The 24,495-nt window shown below is 39.9% G+C and overlaps 1 protein-coding gene across 1 annotated transcript in view; it reads right to left on the bottom strand.

The window, feature by feature from the left end:
- The window catches only part of SEC63 (SEC63 homolog, protein translocation regulator), a 66,058-nt gene extending 41,783 nt beyond the window's left edge, over positions 1 to 24,275 (bottom strand). Inside the window, exons 1-2 of the mRNA XM_082634000.1 lie at positions 24,024 to 24,275; positions 3,062 to 3,161 (exon numbers count right to left, since the gene is read on the bottom strand). Of these exons, the coding sequence (XP_082490126.1) occupies positions 3,062 to 3,161; positions 24,024 to 24,147 (224 nt within the window). The 5' untranslated portion in view covers positions 24,148 to 24,275. The remainder of the gene's footprint in view (positions 1 to 3,061; positions 3,162 to 24,023) is intronic.
- Positions 24,276 to 24,495: the final 220 nt, after the last annotated feature.

The following is a 24,495-nucleotide window of genomic DNA, read 5'->3' as shown; positions in this document are numbered from 1 at the left end:
ATGCTCTAAACCTTATTAAGGGCATAATACTGCAAGCTGCTTTCCATACTATCTGTATGTCCAAAGACGAAGAGGGAGGCCTACCTGGAATACTCCCACTTTTACCTGGCTATCTAGGGAGAGGTAGTTAAGAACATAGGCTCTGGAGCAAAAACTACCTGAAGTCAAATCCCAACTTTACCACTTATTAACTTAGAGATCTTGGCAAGCTGCTTAGCCTTTTACAATTCAACTTCCAACTTTTAGGGTGGGTCTGAGAATTAAATAAGATTAGGTATGTAAAGCCCCTAAAAGGTGCCTCACAGATAGTAAACAACCAATTCATGGTAGCTATTTGCTGTTATTAGTAACTCTAACCCAAGTCTCAGCTTTCAACTAGGACCTCACTTACAAGGAAATCTTCTCTATCTCATGCCAGTTAAGAGCCCTCCCTCTGTTCTTTCATGGCATACCCTCCCCGCCCCTTACAACCCTTACTAAACTCTATTATCATCACTTGTTTACTTGTTAGTATGTTACTCACAGTATATCAGCGCCTAGTATAATACCTGACACATACATAGCACACAATAACTACTTATTTTATGAATAATGAAAATAATTTAACAGTAACTTTTGACTCAAACCCAAAGTTTGCTAATACCCTCAATATGCTAAAGAACACTTGAAAATATATTTTATTTCCACACAAACTTAGTAACTCCACATTTTGTTTTGTGAACTTTCCCAAAAGGCTACAAAGCTCAAAAAACAAAGATAAAAGTAAAATTGAAAACCACTAAAGTAAAATTTTAAAGCAAACAAGGGTAGAAGAGAAAGGGAACAAAACACCTAAAACACACTACACCCTGTGTTAGATGCTCTTCATGTAGCGTCTAGCTCTCTGAGCCAAAGAATAAAGGGAAGAGAGAAGAGGTTCATGACAGAATCCCCAGGCTGATGAAAACTACCACAACCAATAAAACCACGCTCTAATTTCCTGAGAGCCAAACCAAAAGTAGAAACATAACAGATTACATCATGCTCTGTGCCCAATTTTTTAAAAACATGTTTGGTTTCCCTTAAAAGACAAACATTTCCCCTACATACAGCTTCAGTAATTAAGTTGAGGTCTTGTGTTTTTTCTTTTAAGCAACTTCCAGAAATTAGAGTATTACACAATGACTACTTAATTTTGAAAGAATGCTTCAAGGTTAAGTAGCAAAGCGGTTTTGATGGTTCCTGACCTTATCTAAAATTCTACCAGTATTATTTAATTCTTCCTTGTTTAAACATCCATTAATCTGTACTTCTATTTAAGTAAATCTCTTCACTAATTATTAAAGAGAACATCACAAAGTTGGGGTTTTTTTTCTTGAGAACTGAGGTTCAGATACCCACAATGTGTTGACCAAAGCCCAAAACAGAAGAGACTGGAAAGCCAAAAATATCTGCCTTGCTGCCTCATAAAAGTTTAATTTAAAATGAGAAGCAAGGACTTCCCTAGTAGCGCAGTGGTTAAGAATCCACCTGCCAAAGCACAGGACATGGGTTCGAGCCCTGGTCCGGGAAGATCCACATGCTGCGGAGCAACTAAGCCCATGCGCCACAACCACTGAGCCTGCGCTCTAGAGCCCGTGACCCACAACTACTGTGCCCACAGGCCACAACTACTAAAGCCTGCGTGCCTAGAGCCCGTGCTCCGCAACAAGAGAAGCCACTGAATGAGAAGCCCACGCACCGCAACAACGAGTAGCCCCTGCTTGCCGCAACTACAGAAAAGCCCGCGTGAGCAACGAAGACCCAAAGCAGCCAAAATAAATAAATTTAAAAAAAAAAACAAAAAATGAGAAGTAATAGCAAGGAATACATAGTGAACATGAAACTACTCTTGTAAACACTAATTTTGCCTTTTAGTTTCACACCATTGAAGAATTCCTAACACCAAAGCTAAGATTTCCCTCCCTCTACAAAAGAACTAAACCAGGCACATATGTTGAAAACTATCATCATCATTTAAACCAATTTTTTTTTTTCTTTTTTTGTGCGGTACGCGGGCCTCTCACTGTTGTGGCCTCTCTCGTTGCGGAGCACAGGCTCCGGACGCGCAGGCTCAGCGGCCATGGCTCACGGTCCTAGCCGCTCCGCGGCATGTGGGATCTTCCCGGACCGGGGCACGAACCCATGTCCCCTGCATCGGCAGGCGGACTCTCAACCACTGTGCCACCAAGGAAGCCCTAAACCAATTTTTAAAAATAACTGGATCCACTTTTACTAATATCCTCTGCTAGGTCTTGTCCTCCTACCTACTGGATAGATATATGTAGGTAATTCACAGGATATAGTCCTCCAATAATGGCAGCTCTTTCACTTCCCCTCAGTTTCATCTGTTACCTGTAAATTGATGACTTAGGGTGAAGGTCCAAAGCCCAGGCTAACCAGCATATCCCACAGCCTCAAAAAACCAAAGACACCTACTCTAATTAAACATGCTAATGGCCTGTTTAAGCAGATGGCCCTGCAAAAATGAAGGGTAACTAGGTCCCTACTCCACCACTTCTTGCTGCAGGAATTTGGTCAAGTTACCTCATCTTCTTAGTCTCAGTTTCCTCATCTGAGAAAAAGCAAAAATATCTACCTTGAAGTTAACATAAAACTAATGAGATAACATGTAAAATCCTAGCACAGCACCTGGCACACAGTATGTGCTCAAAAAGTTCAATCACCATGAAATGCAAACTTGACCCTGTCACCTCCCGTGCTTTCGATAACCTTTTAAAGATTCCTCCATAGTCTTTAAGACAAAATTCAAATCCTGACACAAGATATACAAGATCTTCCTTCAAGATTTGACTTTTCTTTCTCCCCTCGTCCCCCAAGTCAGAAGTACACTCTCTCTCTTTTGAACTTCTCAACCACTCTGTTCAGACTGTTCTCAAATTTACTAATCACATCTTACCCCTACTAAGGTTATAATTTCTTTACAAACACATGTTTTTATTCATCATTATACCCCTATTTTATATGATACCTAGCAAAGAGTAAGCACTAAGTATGTTTTTTATTGAAATCAATTACTTACTTTACTGTAGGAATAATATTTGGCTGAGGTTTTAATAACCGTAAACGATACCACATACATCTTCCATATACTTTTCTGATATTCTTTAATCGATTTTGTTCTGTCAAAAAAAAGAAAAATAAGGTGATAGTTCAACGGTTTCCACAGTGAAGGCAAAACCAGAGTTAAAACCATACTAACCTTCATTATCATGCTAATATTATATTGGAACATCAAAGTACTCTACTTAAACTTTTAAGAAAAATTCACAAGATAGGCTAAATTTTCTACCACTTAGAACAAATGATCTATCTGGAAAATTTTATTCGACTACCAGGCAATCATTTTTCATGTGAGACTTAACTTCTAACTGAAAAAATTAAAAACTGACTTGAACCCAAAATATTTAGTTATATAATCAGTAATTTCTGAGAAATTCTCTCCTCCTTCCCCTTCTGCTATAAAAGTAACAAAAAGTGCAAAATAGTTGGAATGTGCACTTTATTAAGGAAGCCAAGCAGAAATGATAGTCTTCAAATATGAAAATAATTATGTTAAATGAGAAAAGTCACCCAAACCCATAAGAAGTTAAAATAGGTTTATATAAGAGTTATAACAAAAGGTATTATTTTAGTCCCCCTGAAAAATCTGCAATTCAATTAAAAAGGAATTAAACCAAAGCCAACATATCATATACTGTTTTACTAAGCTCACCACAATCACTTGGTTTGAATAACTCTCCCAAGTTTAAAAAAATTTCGCTAAGTTTTAAAATAAAAATCTACCTTTTCATGAAGATGTTATATAGAAAGCAAAGTAAGAAGCCCATGCCACTCCAAAGCCAAAGACAAAAACAAAAGCTTGGAAGGCCAAGAAGGCAGTGCTAAAAAGCATCCATATCCACACACAAAAAAAGAAGATTGCATGTTACCCACTTTCTGGGTGGCTCAAGACACCCCGAAGGCAGCCTGTTTATCCTTGGAAGAGAGACGAGCTTAACCACTATGTCATCATCAAGTTTCCCTTGAGCAGGGAGTTGGTCATGAAGAAGACAGAAGACAGCAATACACTTGGGCTCATTATGAATGTCAAAGCCAACAAGCACCAGATCAAACGGTCTATGAAGCTCTACAACACTGACATGGCCAAGGTCAACACCCTGATCAGGGCTGATGGAGAGAAGAAGGTATATGTTCGACTGGCTACTGACTATGATGCTTTGGATGTTGCCAACAAAACTGAGATCATCTAAACTGAGTCCAGCTGCTTAAAACTAAATAAAAATTTTTTCACAATATTAAAAAACTACAAAACCAAAGTCCTTAAATGAGATCTCAGGTAAGTAAAAGAACTTTGCATATAATAGAATGTTCCAAAGCTGCCATATAAGAAGCCCACCAACCCTGTTATCACCATGCTTCCAGGAAAGAATCCACATGAGAGAGCTATGTGGCAGGAGGTATAAGAACATGTGTGGTGAAGAGCGATTCATGTAGGGGGAGGGGTGGTGGCAGAAAAGGAGACTGGTAATATGCAGGGAGAATTATCAAGTAAGTTAATATATTAAGGATAACTGCAGTCAGCTTTTCACTGTCAGAGAAGGGAGTTACATATGTGAAAAATTAGAAAACATGAATGAACTCTGTGGTATTAGAGTGCAACTGAAGATATGAGTAAGAACTAATTAATATCTTTTAATATAGAAATATAGATGTAGATCCATACACATACATACACATTCCCTAACTCTATTAAGTGAACCTAGGAACAATGACATCTCAATAGCAGTGAGCACACCTAGCACCCAGATCTTGATTTCTAAATAGCATTCTCCGCGAACGGGAACCTGAGATCCAAGTATCTTCCCACAAAATATTACAAAAGGGAAAGAATGATTTTACAGTGGAGAAGTGTGATAGGCTGAATAATTGCCCCCTGTCAAGATGTCTACCACATCCTAAAACCCACAACCAGTGAATATATTACCTTACACGGCAAAAGGGACTTCACAGATGTGACTAAATTAAAGATTTGAGATGGGAAGATTATCCTGTATTATCTGGGTGGTCCCAATATAATCACAGGGGTCCTTATAAGGAAGCAGGAGGGTCAAAGAAAAGATGATATAACAATGCGAGCAGAGGCTGGAGTGATGTTCTTTGAAGATGGAAGGAGAGGCCACAAACCAAAGAATACAGGCTGTCTCCAGAAGCTGGAAAAGGCAAGAATTCTATTCTAAACCCTGCAGAAAGAACCTGCCCTGCCAACACAATCACTAGCCCAGTAAAACCGCCCTTGGAAGTCTGGCCTCCAAAACTATAAATTTGTGTAATATTAAGCCACTAAGGTTGTGGTTTGTTACAGCAATGATAGGAAACTAATACAAAAAATCTGGTGGACAACATCTTATCAGGTGATAAGTGAACATCACCAGCAATGAGACAAAATGCAATCATATACCATCTAACAGAATACAATGAGAAGAACACAGAATCAGTTTTGTGAAATTCTTCTCTAAGATACATAACCTGAAACTAATAATGAGAAAATACTAGACAACCAAAATTCAGGTCCATTCTACAAAATAATTGGCCTATAATCTTTAAAGTCAGGGAAAAACTAACTAAAGAAGTGTTCCAGACTGAAGGAGACTAAAGAAACATGTCAACTAAATGCGATGATGTGTGATTCTGAAATGGATCATTTGCTATAAAGGACATCATTGAGACAAGTGACAAAACTTGAATAGGTCTGAAAATGAAATGGTAGTAATGTAAATTTTCTGATTTTCACAGTTAAATTATGGACACTTTTGAAAACACCACTGGTGATTTTTAAATCTGGATTTCATTAAATTAAGCCTCCACAGTCTCCCACTTTAAGTATGAAACCAAGGAAACATGTTAGAAGAACATGCTGAAGTCTCTTTATTAACCAGATGGCTTGATCTATTCAAGGGAATAATATTCTCCCAATGTTTCTGTCCAAGAGAAAGTACACATGGTTTTCAGTCCCCAAAGTCTTGCACAATGTGTACATGCACCTTGTATGCCTCACTCTTCCAATCCAAAATTTGTATCTTAACCAGTAGAATATTTAAATAATCAGTAAGTACTACGGGGTATAGTTTACACAGTAACACAGTGATATCCAGCACCACTCAATATTCATAGTACACATTCCAAAATTCTATACAAATGACCTCAAGTCAAAGTAACTATCAAAAGTAAAGTCCTTCCACAAGGAGGGACGGATTGGGACTTTGGGAATAGCAGATACAAACTATTATATATAGAATAAACAACAAGGTCCTATTGTGTAGCACAGGGCACTATATTTAATATCCTGTAATAAACCATAATGGAAAAGAAAAAAAAAAGTACTTTGAGAGTTTTTTAAAGACACTTAGAATAAAAAGAAATTCATTTATCAACTTCTAGTTTATAGAATTACTAGTTTCATGGGCAGCAAAAATTACCTAAGTAATATAATTAACTTATAATATAGTTTTAAAAGAAATCATTCACATTTATAAAAAAGGGAAATTACAAGGTCATAAAACAATTCTGTGATTTAAAAAAAAATAGCAACATATGATGATTGCTCTCAGCAATCATGAAGTTTGTATGTCCACAGGAGTAGTCCAGGCTTGGGGGCAGGTTACTATGGTTGTGCTTCATAAGCTATACAGTGCCTTTGCTAAAACAGTCATATCCACCTGTCATGCAGAATGATCTGTCAGTCTGTAGTATAACTGAGTGAACCTTTAGCACCATATTCCTAGAACCTGAAGAGCTGAAAGAATGTTAGCCAGATCCGGTCTTCAAACCTGTGTGCCTGCTTTTAAAAGAATTTTTTTTTTTTTGCGGTACGCCGGCCTCTCACTGTTGTGGCCTCTCCCGTTGAGGGGCACAGGCTCCGGACGCGCAGGCTCAGCGGCCCTGGCTCATGAACCCAGCCGCTCCGTGGCATGTGGGATCTTCCCGGACCGGGGCACGAACCTGCATCCCCTACATCGGCAGGCAGACTCTCAACCACTGTGCCACCAGGGAAGCCCTAAAAGAATTTTTAAAAATCATGTACCCTCTTGTAGAGTTCTAATTTGACCAATCTAACCAATAGATTTCATCGTAAGTTTGAAGAGTTGCAAAAGATGTTGTTTCTGACATAAGTTGATATTTTAAAATAAAATAGTTTCATTGCTTTTAAATGTACCAATGAAATCTAAAAATCATAATAGCAATTTCATATCCACCATCATCCATTTACAGAAATTTATGAACAAGCTCTTCATTCTACTTCCCCCACATAATTTTATCCTAATGTAATATATTTTTATCCTGGTAAGTCATTTCTTATAATACTGACACATACTTCTTCAAATTAATTTGTTTTATTCCCTGTGACTATTTTTACCAAATTTTTATATTGAAAATTTTCAAGCCTTCAGAAAAGTTGAAAGAATATTACAATGAACAATACCCTTCACCTAAATCCACCAACTATTAACATTCTGCAACTCTTGGCTTTATCTCTAGTTCCTGCTTTCCCTCCCTCTCCCCCTTTTTTAGAGTAAGTTGCAGACATCAAGACACTTCACTTCCAAATGCTTTGGCACGCATGACCAAAGAACATCAGTAATTTTACCACAGTGAAGTTTAACACATCCATAAGGTTTTTTATGTGTTAAAATTTCTGCTGCTACTTTTACCCGTATGTGTGTGTGTGCACATGTGTTATCAAGGCAACATAAATATTACAAATTGATAAATTACTAAAAAGAGTAAAATATCCATTACGCTTTCATTTATAAGCAAATTGTAAATATCCCATATGTTCAAAGAGTTGAAACTCTAAACACTGAAACTTAGTTTTAAAAATAAAAAGTACACTGCTGTCAATATGGCACAATGTTAGGTAAAATAGCTTTATCTTTTACCTTAAGTATATTTTTTCAAAACTTGGAAGTTGCAGATTATCTTCAGTTATTCAATTTATAGAAAAAACATGCTCCATAACCTAACTGACAAAGGCAGTCCTCACTGTTAAACCAATTAGGCAAACCAAACTTGGTCCAAAAAAGTCTGACTTCATTTTTCAGTTCAAATAAATATATCAATATATATTTTGATATTTTGAGGATTATAAAAATCACTGAGAAATAAATTTTAGAATATACCTTGCAATATAGATTACTAAAATTAATAAAGCGAAATGATATAGAGATAACATAATTTACTTAAAAGAAAAAAATGTACCACACTTCTTTCCAAAGTTCAGGGCCCCCTAAAAGTATTCCTAAATCCCTAAGGGGTCCAAGAAAATAGTACCAAGAATCAAAAGGTTATATTCAATATTCCAAAAAGTCTAGAAGACATTATATATCAGTTTTCTAGCTACCCAAAGTCTCTCTGCAGCTAGTTGAGAATATATTACCTCAATGTGATGACACTGGCTCACTCGTTGTTGGCACAATTTTGTTCTTTTATTTAAAAAAAACAGGAAAACACGTTTCTCTATAATAGTGCAGTTTGGTTCCAAGAATACTTCAAAATAGAAAAGGCATGAAAATGATAATTTGGAAATGGAAAACTGGGAATTCAGTGCTCCAGACATCCAAAACTATCGCTTACCTAGTCACCCTAATCTCAAAACAGACTAAGAGAAACTAAAGCTTCTGTTATGCTCTTAACCTGAATCTGAATAGTTAGCCATAGTGTGTCATTCTCAAGGCCAGGTCAGAACTGTTTGGATTTGGGATAGATAAGACACTTGACTAAACACTACTCACCATCACTACCACCCAGTGCACACAATCACAGATTACCTATATTAGAAGGATTTCAGAAACTTGGGTTCAGTTGCCACCTACCCCCTATGCATACCCTGGCAACAGAGAAGGAAACCCAGAAAGCAGCTGAAAATGTTTGGATCAGAGTAGAACCACCCCACCAGAACCAAAGTTCATAATCCTCAGGAATGCCTAAGGATTATATAAGTGCAATGTAAGTGCAAACCAATACAAACCAAGTGGTTCAAATAGATTCAGCTGGTGCTTGACTGGACAGCAGCATACAACTATACGATATGCTTACCTACCTCAATTTTATTTTCCCTTTAGAGTACTGAAACGAGTACCATAGAACACAGTTTTTCAGCCTCAGCACTATGGACATTTTGGACTAGGTAACAGTTGTGGGGAGCTGCCCTGTGTATTAGAGTATGTTTGGCAGCATTATGGTCTCTACCCACTAGATGCCAAGAGCACCTCCCCACTGGAGACGATATTAAACACACACACACCAAAACACATGGCTATAGCGGGGTCATGGAAAGCAGCTGAATGATATGGCCTGAAGATCAGGGACACGGAGAAGAAAGGAAAGGTTGGGAGAATAAACAGAGGTGATAAGGCAACAAATTCTCTTTTTCCATTCCCCTACAAGTATGCTTCAGGCAAAGAGAATCACTATATATTTGAGTACTTATGAACACCTTGAGGGAGGGGGAGGTTGGGGAGCTTGATTATTTTAAAAGAAAAAAGCCAGACAACAAAAAAAAGCTGGAGGAAGAAAGCCCACAACAATCTCAATTAATAGTAGTTTAGCACACTTAGAGGTCATGTGAAGGCAAAAATATTCAGATATTCCATAATTATCCCTGGGGGTATATCTCACAATTACAAGTGTTAAGCTGTCATTGTAAGCAACCTTTGTAAAGACCACTTGAAAAATTTAGCAAGTGGCTACATTATGGAGATTAAAAATATATACTTACAGGATGATCAAACACCTAATGTTATATAATGCTGCACTTGTGGCTTGGAATAAAATTTCCAGTGATGGTATCATATTCAGAGCCCAAAAGTGCTATATCACAAACGCAGATGAAACACACACATTCTGAAAAACTGTTAGATGACTCATAAAATAGCTCTGGTGATCACAAAGACACTGAGGTTGAATACATGAGGAGTTTGAAAATAATTGTTTCCTGAAATGTAAGGGGATAAAACTGTATTTTTAAGTACTATATTTTATAGTATATGATTTTTAAATATTTTAAGTAGATACGACTTCATCCTTTAAAGGATATATATCCATGCTGGCCAAAAACCTTTTTTCACCTCATTAAGAAATAGGAGACCTTGTCAACTTCTCTGCTTAGAAACTTTCAATAGCTTCCAACTGCACCTAAAATAAAATCTAAGCTTCGTACCAGGCTTACACACATTATCAGCACCCCAGCTCCTTCTCTGACTTTATCCCAGATTCATCTCCTCACCTGCCACACTCTTGCCACTTTGGTCTTCTCTGTTCCTGGAATATGTCCAACTCTTTCTTCCCTTGAAGACTTTGTACACTGTTTCCCCAGCCTGAAACAGGCTTTTCCACTCAATTCAGATCTTTGAATGGCTGGCTCCCTTTTGTCACTCAGCTTGAAGAAATTTTCTCAGGAAGATTTTCTCTGAATATTCTACTTCTCTACACAGTATTTATCACTATCTGATTTTGTTTGTTTGTTTGTTTAGATGTCAGTCGTCTCCCCCACACTAAGATGTAAGCTTCAAGAGAGAAGGGATCCTGTCTATATTGTTCACTCCCATATTCCATTGCCTAACATAATGCCTGGCAAATAGTAGGTGCTTAATAAATATTTGTTGAATGTTTTAATTACCTCATTTAGACCTCCCAACCACCCTGGGGGTACGTATGTATGGATGGATGATTATACTTCAAAACAAAACAAAAAAACCTGAGGCTCAGTGAGATTAAGTAAGTTGCCCAAAGTTACAGATGGTACCAAAGGAATTGCAAATAACCACTAAAGAATACAGATGAGACTTGTGCCCAGGTTTAAATTCATAGGCCTGTGCACATAATCACTTTAACTGTCTTTCCTAATCAAAGAATAGTTAGATTGCCTTGACAATTCTCAAAAGCAGCTAAAATATATTATGTCCCTATTCTCATTAACTTAACCAGACCAGACTATATCTCCGAAGCAGAAACTGTAATATGAAGAAATTCAAGTCAAAATATTTAAGAACAAGGAGTAGCTAAAAACAACTGATTAGATGACATCTCTAAATTTCTGAAACAGAAGTTTACAGACCAGGGATTCCCTGGCAGTCCAGTGGTTAGGACTCGGCGCTTTCACTGCCATGGCCGGGGTTCAATCCCTGGTGGAGGAACTAAGATCCCACAAGCCATGCAGTGTGGCCCAAAACAAACAAACAAACAAACAAAAACAATAAAAATTTATTTTTAAAAAAGTACTACAAATAAAACCGCCACAAAGACTTCAGTATTAAAGAGTGTGGGACAAGGCAATGTAGCACATAAATTTGAGGGGGAGGGGACCAGTTCTTTTTTGTTTGTTTTAGCTCAATTTGCTATAGAAGTGTCAAGATCCAGAAGAAAAGCAAACCATCCCTCATATCTGTAGGACACAGGGGTTTTTGTGAGCCATTTGTCTCTAAGCCAGAAGATAATACTAAGGAAAGAAGGGGAGTCTCAACTGCAGGAATGATTCATTTCAAGCTACGTTTCTTTTTTTTTTTTAACAGATTTTATTTATTTATTTATTTTGGCTGCATCGGGTCTTAGTTGCAGCATGCAGGATCTTTTGCTTCGGCACGTGGGCTTCTCTCTAGTTGTGGCGTGCAGGTTTTCGCTTCTCTAGCTGTGGCGCGGGCTCCACAGCTCGTGGGCTATATAGTTTGCGGCACACAGGCTCTCTAGTTGAGGTGCACGGGCTCAGTAGTTGTGGCACGCAGGCTTTGTTGCCCCGCAGCATGTGGGATCTTAGTTCCCCGACCAGGGATCTCAAACCCGCGTTCCCTGCATTGCAGGGGAGATTCTTTACCACTGGACCACCAAGGAAGTCCCTCAAATTACATTTCTTAAACTGAACTAGAGGTGCAAGATAGTGGAGAATTCTAAACGAATTATAGTGTACAAGTGGGTCCCTGAGAAGGATGCTATGTCTCCTTAGCATACTCTCAAACATGACCCAAGACCCTACTAAAGGGTCATCTCTACCCTGCCATCTCATCAGCCGACAACACAGCTACTCTGTTAACTACCGTACTCTTCATCCAATCCTCTACCATTACCACTCTATTTTTCTTTTCACCTTTATCCCAAGTGATAATCCACAGCCCAAGTCAAAGGTTAATTATTTCTAAGACAAAACAAGAGAAAAAGGAATAGAGAAACTCAAATACTGTTACAGTAAAGAAATACTAGCTTTAAAAAAAATGGCAATTTAAAACACAGGATGGGGCTTCCCTGGTGGGGCAGTGGTTAAGAATCCGCCTACCAATGCAGGGGACACGGGTTCGAGCCCTGGTCCGGGAAGATCCCACGTGCTGCAGAGCAACTAAGCTCGTGCGCCACAACCACTGAGCCTGCGCTCTAGAACCCACGAGCCACAACTACTGAAGCCTGTGCACCTACAGCCTGTGCTCTGCAACAAGAGAAGCCACTGCAATCAGAAGCCCGCATGCTGCAACAAAGAGTGGCCCCCGCTCACCGCAGCTAGAGAAAGCCCGCACACAGCAACAAAGACCTGATGCAGCCAAAAATAAAAAATAAAATAAATAAAATTTTTTTAAAAACCCACAAGGATGTATGTCCCACTGGGACCTTAAACACTACATACCCCAAAGTAAAAACAATTCACTGAGCTGAAAGGGCCCACAGACGTAAGAGGTACAGAGAATGTCTTCCTCCTTCTATGGCTATGATTGGCTCATTCCATCATAGCCAATCTAGCCAAAGATTCTTTGAATAAGCTTTTAGACATTAATACAAATTCATACAGTAAACTCAGCATATACATAAGAGCAGAAGGAAGAAAATATTCACCATTCTGACACCCAGATAATAATCAATAATAACATTTTAATGTGTTTCCTTTGTAGTCCTCTTTTGGAGAACATCTGGGAAGGAGGAAGGAAGAAAGGAAAGTTGGCAAGGTTGAGGGTACATACTCAGGAAAGACTTCTCTACGAACAAGGAAATTCCAGCAACTAATTTCTAGGGGCAATGTGCTTCCCTCAATCAGAGGGCTGCGGGGCTGCCTCAATCAAGGCCCTCAAGAACACTTCTGCAGTAATGATGACATCTACTACTTCTCCCCAGTGCAGCAGATGCCCAAGAGACAGTTTCTCAGACAGAAGAACAAGCAGGACATACAAATGCGAATTTAAGGGCAGCACTCTATCATGTACCAGCGTACAAACTGACAGACACAAACACATAAAGCTAAAGTTTGTGTTAAAATCACATTACCTGTAATTTTTAATTTTTTAATTTCTAAATGTCTCCCATGTTTAGAAACTCAATGTAAACATCATTTAATGACTACTAATAACCAAATGAATTGACACCATAATACACCTACCATCCTATAATTCGACATACAAATTGTTCCTGATTTTTTGGTATTATGGGCATTTAAATAGGGTGTTCTGAGACTCAATTTCCAACGTAGGGGTGGGGAAGGTCCCCACACCTTCGACGAGTAATTCTTGGAATACCAGCTAGGTGTCTGAAAATTCAACTCAGTTTTGACACCATCTACCCAGAGTTAGCATCAGACTCCACAGGTTGAGGGCTCGGTCCCACAAGACTGCACACCCACGCCCCCCTACTTTAGATGCCAGTCACAAGCCCAGGTTATAGACTGGGGGGTTCCAACCACCTCCTCCTTTGGTTTGATTAATTTGCTAAAGTGGCTCACAGAACTCAGAGAAACGTTTCACTTACTATATCACCGGTTTACTATAAAAGGTTACAAATGAGGAAAAGCTAAATGGAACAGATGCATAGAGCAAGGTTTGGGGAAAGGGTGAGGAGCTTCCATGCCCTCTCTGGGTGCAACTCTCTCCCAAAATCTCCATGTGTTCACCAACCCAGAAGCCTCTCCGGACCCTATCCTTTTGGGGTTTTATAGAGGCTTCATATAGGCACGGTTGATTAAATCACTGGCCATTGGCATTTGAGCTCAATCCCTAGCCCCTCTACCATCCCTGGAGATCAGGGGTAGGACTGAAAGTTCCAACCCCCTAATCACATGGTTGGTTCTCCTGGTGACCAGCAGAGTCCCTTTTCAGTGCTTCCAAAAGTCACCTCATTCACATAACAAAAGATACCTGTATCACTCTTAACACTTAGGAAATTCCAAGGATTTTGGAAGTTGTGGGCAGGAACTGTGGACAAAGGCCAAATATATACAAGAACCATATATCTGGTCATTCAGATGACCAAAATATATTTTTATAAGTCACAATATCACAGTATATCACACAATATCACAATATCTTTCTTTGGTCCTATAAGTATTCAGAACTATATCCTTAGAACAGCGTCCCAGAAGTGGAATTACTAAATTTAAAATTTTTAACATTTTTATAGCTTTCTTCTAAAAAAGGAAGTAGGACTATACATTCTTTTCAGCAGTTGGCATGAATGGCACCACCATTCTTCAGCAGTCAGTATTAAATCCAATTTTTACTAATCTGTACTCAAACTCTTGAAGGCAGACATTGTTGTCATATACATAATCAGCCCTGCGCTTTCCAGGTGCCAAGAATATAACAAGCACAAAATAAATATTTGTATAGAATGTAGAGAACACCTTTATTAAATAAATATTGGTGGGTACCTACTATGTGCCTGGATGTTTCTGGACACTGAGGATACAGCAGAAAACAAAACAAAAACCCCTGCTCTCACACACCATACATTCCAGCGGAGGAGAAAGCAATAAACAAATTAAGTAAACTATATAGTATATTAGAAGATAAGTGTTATGAAGAGAAATAAAACAGAAAAAGGGAAGAGCTTCTTTGAAGGTAGAAAAAAACTTAACAATTTTAAATAAGGTGCTGAAAGAAGGCAACACTGAGAAGATGGTGTTTGAGCAAGGACATGATGGAGATGGGGGAGGTCGTAATGTGGCTACTAGAGAAAAAGCATTCCAGGCATAGGGAGCAGCAACTATAAAGGTTCAAAAGAAGAAGTGTGCCCCATATGCCCTAAGAATAGCAGAGCGGCTAGTATGACTGGAATGGAAGAAACAAGAGAGAAAGTATAAGAAATGAAGTCAAAAAAGCTCATGAAGGACTTCACAGGCCACTCTAATGACTTTAGCTTCTACTGTGATTGAGATGGGAGAGGCTTAAAGGGTTCTGAACAGAAGTGACATGGGCCAGCTTCGGTTCTAAAAGGATCACTGCTACTATTTTGAGAAGAGACTGCAAGGAGTAAGGGTAGAAATGATGAGACTAGTTAGAAGGCTAATGATAATCCAGGCCATAAAACAGGACGGTGGTGGTGGTGGAGCAATAAGAAATGGTCACACTAGATATAATAATTTGAAGGTAGAGCCAACAGGACACACTAAAAGTCTGGAAGTGGCATATGAGACAAAGAGATGAACCAAGAATAACTCTAAGGCTTCTTGACAGAACAGCTGAAGAAACAGATGTGATTAACTGAGATGGAGAAGACTATGAGTCAAGAAGGTTGGGGAGAGGGGAGACAGAAATCACATCAGTATTTTGCATATTAAGATGTCTATTAGATATGCAAATGAAAATGTGGACTCGGAACTTACATATACAGAAGTCTGGAGTTCAAGGAAAGAGTTCTGGACTGGAAATACAAGTGTTGGAAATATAAGTTTTTATGAGTCACACAGCTGATATTTAAAGCCATGAGACCAGGTGAGATCACCATAGGAATAAGTGTGGATGGAAAAGAAGTCAAGGACTCAGCCTCGAGGTATTCTAAAATTAAGAGGTCCTCACTGGTAAACTATGCTCAATAAATTATCCCACAAAAATAGAGACTACCCACGTGTCTAGAGCCAACTGATTTTTGAAAAGGCTATTGTTCATTCAATGAAAAATGAACAGTCTCTTCAACAAATACTGTTTGGACAACTGGATTTCCACCCCTAGGAATATACCCCAAAGAACTGAAAATAAGAACTCAGAAATTTGAATGCCAATGTTCACTGCAGCATTATTCACAAAAGACAACAGAAACAACCCATATGTTCATCAACAGATGAGTGAATAAAAATGTGGTATATCTGTACAATGGAATATTGTTCAGCCATAAAATCTGATACATGCTACAACATGGATGAATCTAGAAAACATTATGCTAAATGAAATAAGCTAAACACAAAAGGACAAATATTGTATGATTCCACTTATATGAAATATCTAGAACAGGCAAATTTACAGAGACAAAAAGTAGCTTAGAGTTTACCAGGGGCTGAAGGAAAGAGAGAATGAGAAGTTATTGCTCAACAGGTACACAGTTTTATTTGGGATGATGAAAAATTTTGGAAAGATGATGGTTGCACAACATTGTGAATGTAATTAATGCTAATGAACTGTACATTTAAAATGGTTAAAACTACAAATTTTATGTTTTATATACATACTACCACAATACAAATTTTAAAAGAAAAGTAATATATCAAGTAATATCTCAAGTATGTCCCTTACCTTCCTATTGCTACCACCATTGTTTGGGCCCATATTATGTCTTGTCTGCTTCTCAATCTCTATACTGTCTCATCCTATGAGATGTTATTACATTAACTTGCATATAGCACAGTTGCAAAAGTGTTCTAAAATGTTCATAATGACACACTGTCAACCAAATCACACATACACTCTTCAGCTGAACATATAAGGTTTTCTATATGACTTAATCAAGTTTTCTGGGCCTTTTCTCACACTTTTTCACTCTGGGAACTCTGCTGCAACTGGTTTGATCTGTACTTTAAACATGTTTCATGCTTTCCAGGCTCTACACTTTTGCTCATGTGATTTCTTCTTTGCACCTCCTCCCTCCATTCCACGCATTAAATCCTTCTCATCCTTTAACAGTCCAGTCAAAATCAACTTACTCTAAAGAGCCTTTCCTCACCTCTAGATACCCACTACCACCCCCAACTAGATGCAAATACTTTATCCAACTAACTTCCATAGCACTTGCTTTCACTTCTCTTACACTTTCTTCGTTGTGTTTTGGATATAATAATTTGTGTATCTGTCTAATCCTAATTCTCCCACCCCAGCCAGATTATAAACTCTATCAAAAGACTATATTTACACTGCATTCATCTTTGTACCATCTGCTGCTCCTAGTACAGGCAAACAGTGAATGCTCAATCAATAACTACTAGATTTAATGAAACAGGCAAAAATCTAAAGTGAAAAACATCTGGAATCTACACAAGAAAATTCCTTCATCCATACTGACAAATATAATTCCAAAATGTAAGGAACACCTTATGTTACCAAACCCAAGTTTGGGTTTGCTCACCTGCCACAGCAAAGCCAATTTACTGATGCTGGGTTGTGGTGAAGGAAAGTACAGCATCTACTGCAGGTGCCAAGCAAGGAGTAGGGTAGCTCATGCTCAAAAGACCCAAACTCCCCGACTGTTTTTAGGCAAGGGTTTTTAAAGGCAGTATCTGGGGGTGAGGGCTGCAGGATACATGGCTTTCTTCTGACTGGCTGGTGGTGAGGTAACAGGTGGTGTCTCAGGAATCTCAATCATCAACCTTCCAAAGTCACCACAGGGTTGGGGCAGGGGGCAGGTCTTAGTTCCTGAAGAACAACTCCAAGAGATCCTTCAGATAGTTCTGTATATCCCTTGAGGAGGAACTAGGACTCTGTTTTATCCCTGAACTATTGTCATTACTTTTCTTGTTTAACTGCTTTTCCTTTGTTTCTGCATTCCCTCACTTCCCTACTTAGTAACTACCTATGCCTACTCTTTGGAACTCAAGGAAGGCCTAGGAGACTCAAGTCTTTTTCTACAAACAAGAAATGGGGGACACGGAGGGGCTTTTGTACCTGGCAGGGTCCTGCTTGGTTTCAATCCCCCTTTCCTTTGATACTCCTCAATCTTGAGGGGAACAGGTACGGAACTGAAAGGGAATAACGTTTTGAATAGAGAGGTTAATCATAAACTCGGCAGAGGAACTCAGGGTTTAGGGGGACTTGGCTTCACTCATTAAGAGAATGAACAATAATGCCTTTCAACAAACAATGTGACGGTGAGATGGTGTAACAACATTTGTCATCAACAGAGTCTGGTAATGGGACTTTTTTAAAAAGGAAGTCTGAGTACAATATGGATATATTTGTTATGACCTGTAAAGTATAATTAAGGGAATGAACATCTGAAAATTTTATTTTATATGAAAGTAAGCCTATCTTTGTCTTTCAGGTTCTCCAAGATCAAGCAAGAATGCAAGATGACCTTTAAAAACAATTTTATAAATGCATTTACTAATCCAATGTCTGTCACTGCATTTATAAAACCTAAATGTTGTACTATAATTCATACTGCCAAGTTTCCTCTATGACGTGGGACTTAAATGTGTATATGCTCACGTCTGATACCTTTTCTGTCCAGACAGAACACAGAGGGAATGACTACTTTAAAATGACTCAAACTTCTCAGATCTCTAATACCCCTTCAAAATCTAAAATCTTAGGAAGACTATATGTTCTAAGTGGAATATGAACATTCATAAAATATACTCCTTTGAACACAAAACTGATAACTAGCCAGTTTTTTCTGTTAAAAAATCCACTCAACAAGAGATTGAGATAACTCTACTGTAATTAGAAATTATCTAGATAAATCAATAGATAAAGCCAACATTTCATTTTAAATAAAAATGTTCATCCCCATCCTTTTCCCTGCACTCAACCCTAAAACTGATAAAAGTTAATATGTTATTATTGGACCAATCACCAAACAGCTTTTAAGAGGAAGAGAAACAAAACAGAAATGAGTGAAAATTCAAAATCTGCACTCCACTCTCTCATTCCCTCCACGGTACTTATATTCCACAAACAGCCCATGCTATCTTAGAATTCTCTTTCTAACCTGCTCATTCCCCTATATGCTGACATCTCAAAGAACTAATAAGCCTCTGAAATGGACTCCTTCTCCATCTAGTTTTTCCCCACTCAGACACCACCACCTCCCACCAAACCATTCTCCACTCAAAGCTCCACAAAAGCAAAACTGACCATGTAAATTACCCTACTTAAAAACCTCCATTATTTACCCAATAACTTATAGGATAAAGTATAAAATGGTTGATTTGCTCCTAAGTGCCAATCACATTAAATCTTTATCACTTACTGAACATCTCCACGCTTTTGCATATGCTTTCCCCTACAACCCATTTACCTTTTAAGACCTATCTCAAATCAACTCCTCTACATTAAACACCCAAATCCCCAAACAGAATTATTCTCTCCTTCCTCTGTGCTCCCACAGCACCTTCCACTTATAATTTTAATACTTATTATAATGTGTTCTAGTAATTACAGGAGAGAGTATAAGGTAGTGGCTAACAAGAGAAGCTTTGGCATAAGATGGATTTCGGTCCAACACTCAATCTTCCACCTAGTAGCAATACAGCTTTAGACAAGTTGGTTACCTTCTCTAGGGCTCAATTTTCTCATTATAAAACTGGGATAACACGAGTCTAGTTTAAAGTGCCATAGTGAGTGCATTCCGCACCACCCATCCTTGAGGCTAGTCAACATTCAACGAACAGCAGCAAAGCTGAGGTGAGGATCCCAATTATCTGTCTAAGACTGGAGGAGGATGTGGGGTCTCCCCCCCATAAGAAAAGGGACTATGTCTAAAGTCATCCCAAGGGGATGCACACACCAAAATGTTTAATCACTTCTGGGTGATTTGGGTGATGGAATTACAAGCAATTTTTGTTCTGCTCCTTTGATCTTTTCTGCATTGAGTATATGCAACTTACTAAGAAAAAAGCTATAAGCCCCTAAATACCTGATCCATCGGCCTTCCTTCGTGGCGCAGTGGTTGAGAATCTGCCTGCCAATGCAGGGGACACAGGTTCAATCCCTGGTCCGGGAAGATCCCACATACCACGGACCAACTAAGCCCTGTGTGCCACAGCTACCGAGCCTGTGGTCTACAGCCCGCAAGCCACAACTACTGAACCTGCGTGCTGCAACTACTGAAGCCCGTGTGCCTAGAGCCTGTGCTCCACAACGAGAGGCCACCACAGTGAGAAGCCCACGCACCGCAACGAAGAGTAGCCCCTGCTCGCCACAACTAAAGAAAGCCCACGTGCAGCAATGAAGACCCAATGCTGCCAAAAATAAAATAATAAATATTAAAAAAAGCTTTAAAAAAAAAAATCTGATCCATCACCTAGAAGCAGCATCTAGCACAAAGTATTATGCTCTATAAATACTTGCAAAATGAAAATTCTACAGTACATTTAGTTTTACAAGCAAGCATGTTTATATGCATTTATTTCTTTGCTTCTCATAATCACTTCTTGGGTAGGTAGGGCAGGTTATTATTATCACCCCTAGAAAATGAGGATGAGAGTTCAGAAACAACTAAACAGGGACTAGGCTGGAACTTAAAACCAAAACTTCTAACTTCAAATACAGCGTTTTTTACTTTACTACTAAGCACTAAAAGTGAACTCCTACTCACATTCCCAAGTCAGAGAGCTAAATCACTTGTACACTATTTGAGAGGGAGCAAGCAAAGAAGAATAAAGGAATGTAACTTTTCTTAAAAAGTTTCATTAATCCTTTCAAACAATGGGGGAAAAAATCTGAGTACATAAGCGTACCAAATCAAATTGTTCCAGAAAGTCTAAGTAACCAGCAAAAACAGCAGGAGCTAAGAGCCCCAATATGTGCCTGACACTAAACATTTTACATATATCTATTTTATTAATTTAATTCTATAAAACAGATAACTACTGTCTCTAGTTCACAACTGAGTAAACTAAAACACAGAACTTAAATCACTTGCCTAAGATAACACAGTAATTGGCAGATCCAGGTTTCAAAACTAGGCAGTTTTGAAAAAGATCAAAGAGTCAAAAAAAAACCTCCAAAATCTCAGGAAAGCAGTGATATATTTTATCTCAATTCAAAGGATCTATAATCCTTAACCTATGGAAAGAATAAAAGCCCTCTCTGGATTATCTGAATTTCTAATAATTAGAAACAGTTATTTTCTCTTGTCAAATATCATTATAAACCTATTAAAGTTGCTTTAATAAAAATATTCTACTTGCAACTACAAGAACTTTACAGCCCGATTCTACAGTAAGTACTTCTTAGCTTTGTAAAATAAAAAAGCTAAGACATGAGGGGTTTTTTTGTTTTCAGGAAAGTGCACATATCAAAAGAAATACACCACCTTCCAAAATGACAACTCCAACAAAAGACCACTACCTACCTTAGCAACACTACTCAAACCTAGTTACAATTTACAATCACATAGGGACTTTTAAAAAACCAATACATAGCAGCCACTCCAGACCAATTAAATCACAATATCTGGTGATGGGTCTAAGTGTTTTTAAAAGGTCCCCCAAGTGATTCTAAAGAGTAGTTAGGTTTAAGAACCACTATTCTAAGGAAATCCAAACCCTCCATATTATTACTTCAAAGAGCTTCTGCCCATAAAGGTCTGAAAAAGTATTGTCATCTTATTCAGCCAATTTGCAAACAACCAAGAGAGTAAGATAAATAGGTCCCTTCAACTACTAAAAGGGGTATTAATTATAAGCGCACTTAGCCCAACAGATTACACAAAAATCAAGGCAAAAGGATTCCAATGATAATGTTTTGGATAACAGAGTAACTTCAATTAACACATCAAATATGCCAATCACCGGGCCTCCCTGGTGGCGCAGTGGTTGAGAGTCCGCCTGCCGATGCAGGGGATACGGGTTCGTGCCCCGGTCTGGGAGGATCCCATATGCCGCGGAGCGGCTGGGCCCGTGAGCCATGGCCGCTGAGCCTGCGCATCCGGAGCCTGTGCTCCGCAACGGGAGAGGCCACAACAGTGAGAGGCCCGCGTACGGGAAAAAAAAAAAAAAAAAAAATATGCCAATGACCAAGCTATTTCTATTTGTCAAACCCTATATTTTCCAATCTGAAATGACGCCATGCTTTCTGATGGACTCAAGAGCCCAACAATTCCAAAACAGCAACATTGAAACAATTGTCACCTTGAAACTGAAAGCCACCAAGTGTGTCATCTTTTAAAAAAGCTAAATAAAGATTAAACTCAACTTTAATGTTGTACAATTGCTGGGTAAATGTCTTTATGCTTTCATATAGAAGATACACCTGAAAAGTCAATATTGCCATAAGAACTCTGAAATTCAAAATTACATGCCTAGATGTTTGCAGGAACATAATTTGGTGACTTGGACTGATAGAAGGCTACTTATAACCTTTATTCATCTCACTTGAAAAAGTAGTCATATTTTGCTGTTGGGATATTAATTTGATTATTGGTGCTGTTTTAGACCTTTAAAGGATTGTTAGGGTAGGTACTATCTTTCTAAAATTTGAAAAACTCTGTAGCATACCTGTCCTCAAGCGTTTTGAATAAAGCATGTGGATCTGTAGTAGTAATTTTGAATAACACAACAGGATATTTTATTTTTTTTTTTTTATTTTATTTTTTTTTTTTTTGCTGTACGCGGGCCTCTCACTGCTGTGGCCTCTCCCGTTGCGGAGCACAGGCTCCGGACACACAGGCTCCGCGGCCATGGCTCGCGGGCCCAGCCGCTCGGCGGCATGTGGGATCTTCCGGGATCGGGGCACGAACCCGTGTCCCCTGCATCGGCAGGCGGACTCTCAACCACTGCGCCACCAGGGAAGCCCCAGGATATTTTAATATTTGATTTTTGAAGCTTATTTAGTTTTCCTGTGAAACTGTAAGTAGCTAAAAGCACTGAAATCAGTCTTAAAGCATAACAAGTTCCGATTTGATTCCATGCTTCACTGGTAACAGTGTCCCCAAAGTACAGTATACCACCTGGACAACCCAGACTCCCACCACACCCAACTTGAGAGAATCTGTTTACTCAAGTTAGCATAGCTCTTGTGAAACAGAAAACCTTCCCTAAATGTTCTTACTCAAAAGCTACTTGTTACTGTTAACGCTACCACAAACAACCTACTAAGGCCTGGCAGTTCTATCAGTTTTAAGAATATCACCTGCCATATATCCTAGTAGAGTGCAACAAACGGAATCCAAAACCCAAACATAAAATGCCTTGCAAAGAATCTAAATAATTCTGTGTTCTAATCTGACGTCGTTTAATGTGAAAAGATTGAGAACTAAAAGCAAACGGACCAGCTACCTCACAACTGGACTACCTAGAAGACTTAATCCTTCCTTCATACTTGCACTTTTTCCGCCATAAACAACAGGAAACTCCAAAGAAACGGAAATAGAGAAAAGCCTAATTTTTCCTAAGGGGAATAACGGCATTGCTTCCAACCCCCCCCCCCCCAGTGTGAGTGAACAAATGAAAAAGCAACGGGGGAAAGGCACGGGGGGGAGGGGCGGTTGGCGAGCTCAGCTGGAGTCCTATACCTGCCACCCAGCTCCGACGGTGCCCGAAACATCTGTAACGACCGCTGCAACAGGGAAACTGGGCTGTGGGGGTAAGAAGACCGTGGCCTGGGGGCTCAGAGTGGAACCTGCACGGTCGGCTTCCTCCTTGGCCAACTCTTCTCTCACCTCCCAATTCCCATCCTCCCTATCCCACCCTGCTCCCTCCATAAAGAAAAATACCCAATAAAACCGGAGGCAGAGAAGACAAAGAGGCAAAACGAGGCTGCAAGGAGCGTCCAGAACAATGGGGGACAGGGTGCAAAGCGAAACTCCCGAGGAGGACAATGAAGGGGGTGTAGAGGAACCCGGAGAGGCACAGAGGGAAACACCGCCGAGCCCGGGCCCCGCCAGCGGCGGACGCCTGGACTCGAGGCCCGACCGCGCGGGAGGTATCACCCCGGGCGCGGCGGGCTGGGCCGGAGCGGGTGGGAGCGGCGCGGCCCGGAGGGGCCGGCGGAGCCTGCGCGGGTCCACGGGCTGCTGCCGGCGGGACTCACCGGCATTCTGATCTCGGGGCCAGAGGTAGTATGTGGCCGGGATCACGATGAGCCCCACGAAGGAGGTGAGGAAGTAAAAGAAGGTGTTCCCGCTGTCATCGTACTGGAACTGCTGCCCCGCCATGGCACCCCCTCCTCCGCCTCCCTCTTCTCACCACCGCCGCCACGACCCCACTCTGCTTTCGGGGTCCCAGCGCCCCGGCCGCGTGTGGCGTAGCTCCTACGCCGCCGCCGCCTCTCCTCCCCGCCCCCACGCTACTCTCACGGACCCGCCGCCGCCACCGCCGCTGCGGTCCCAGCTCTCGCGAGAAGAGATAGCTCCCTCCCCGCGCGGTTTTTCCCTCCTCCGCCCCCCGCCTCTCCCCAACCAGCTCGCAGAGAGAGACGTGGCGCGCGCAGCCGAAGAACTCTGCGAGCTCCCGCCCTTAGCCCTGCCCCCTTAGCCTCAGCTCCGCCCCTCAAGCTCTGGCAG

Source organism: Mesoplodon mirus, assembly GCF_964341445.2.
Source record: "Mesoplodon mirus genome assembly, chromosome: 10".
Classification (NCBI taxonomy): Eukaryota; Metazoa; Chordata; class Mammalia; order Artiodactyla; family Ziphiidae; genus Mesoplodon; species Mesoplodon mirus.
Note: the sequence above shows the minus strand (reverse complement) of the source record. Positions and strands in the feature narration are given on the sequence as shown.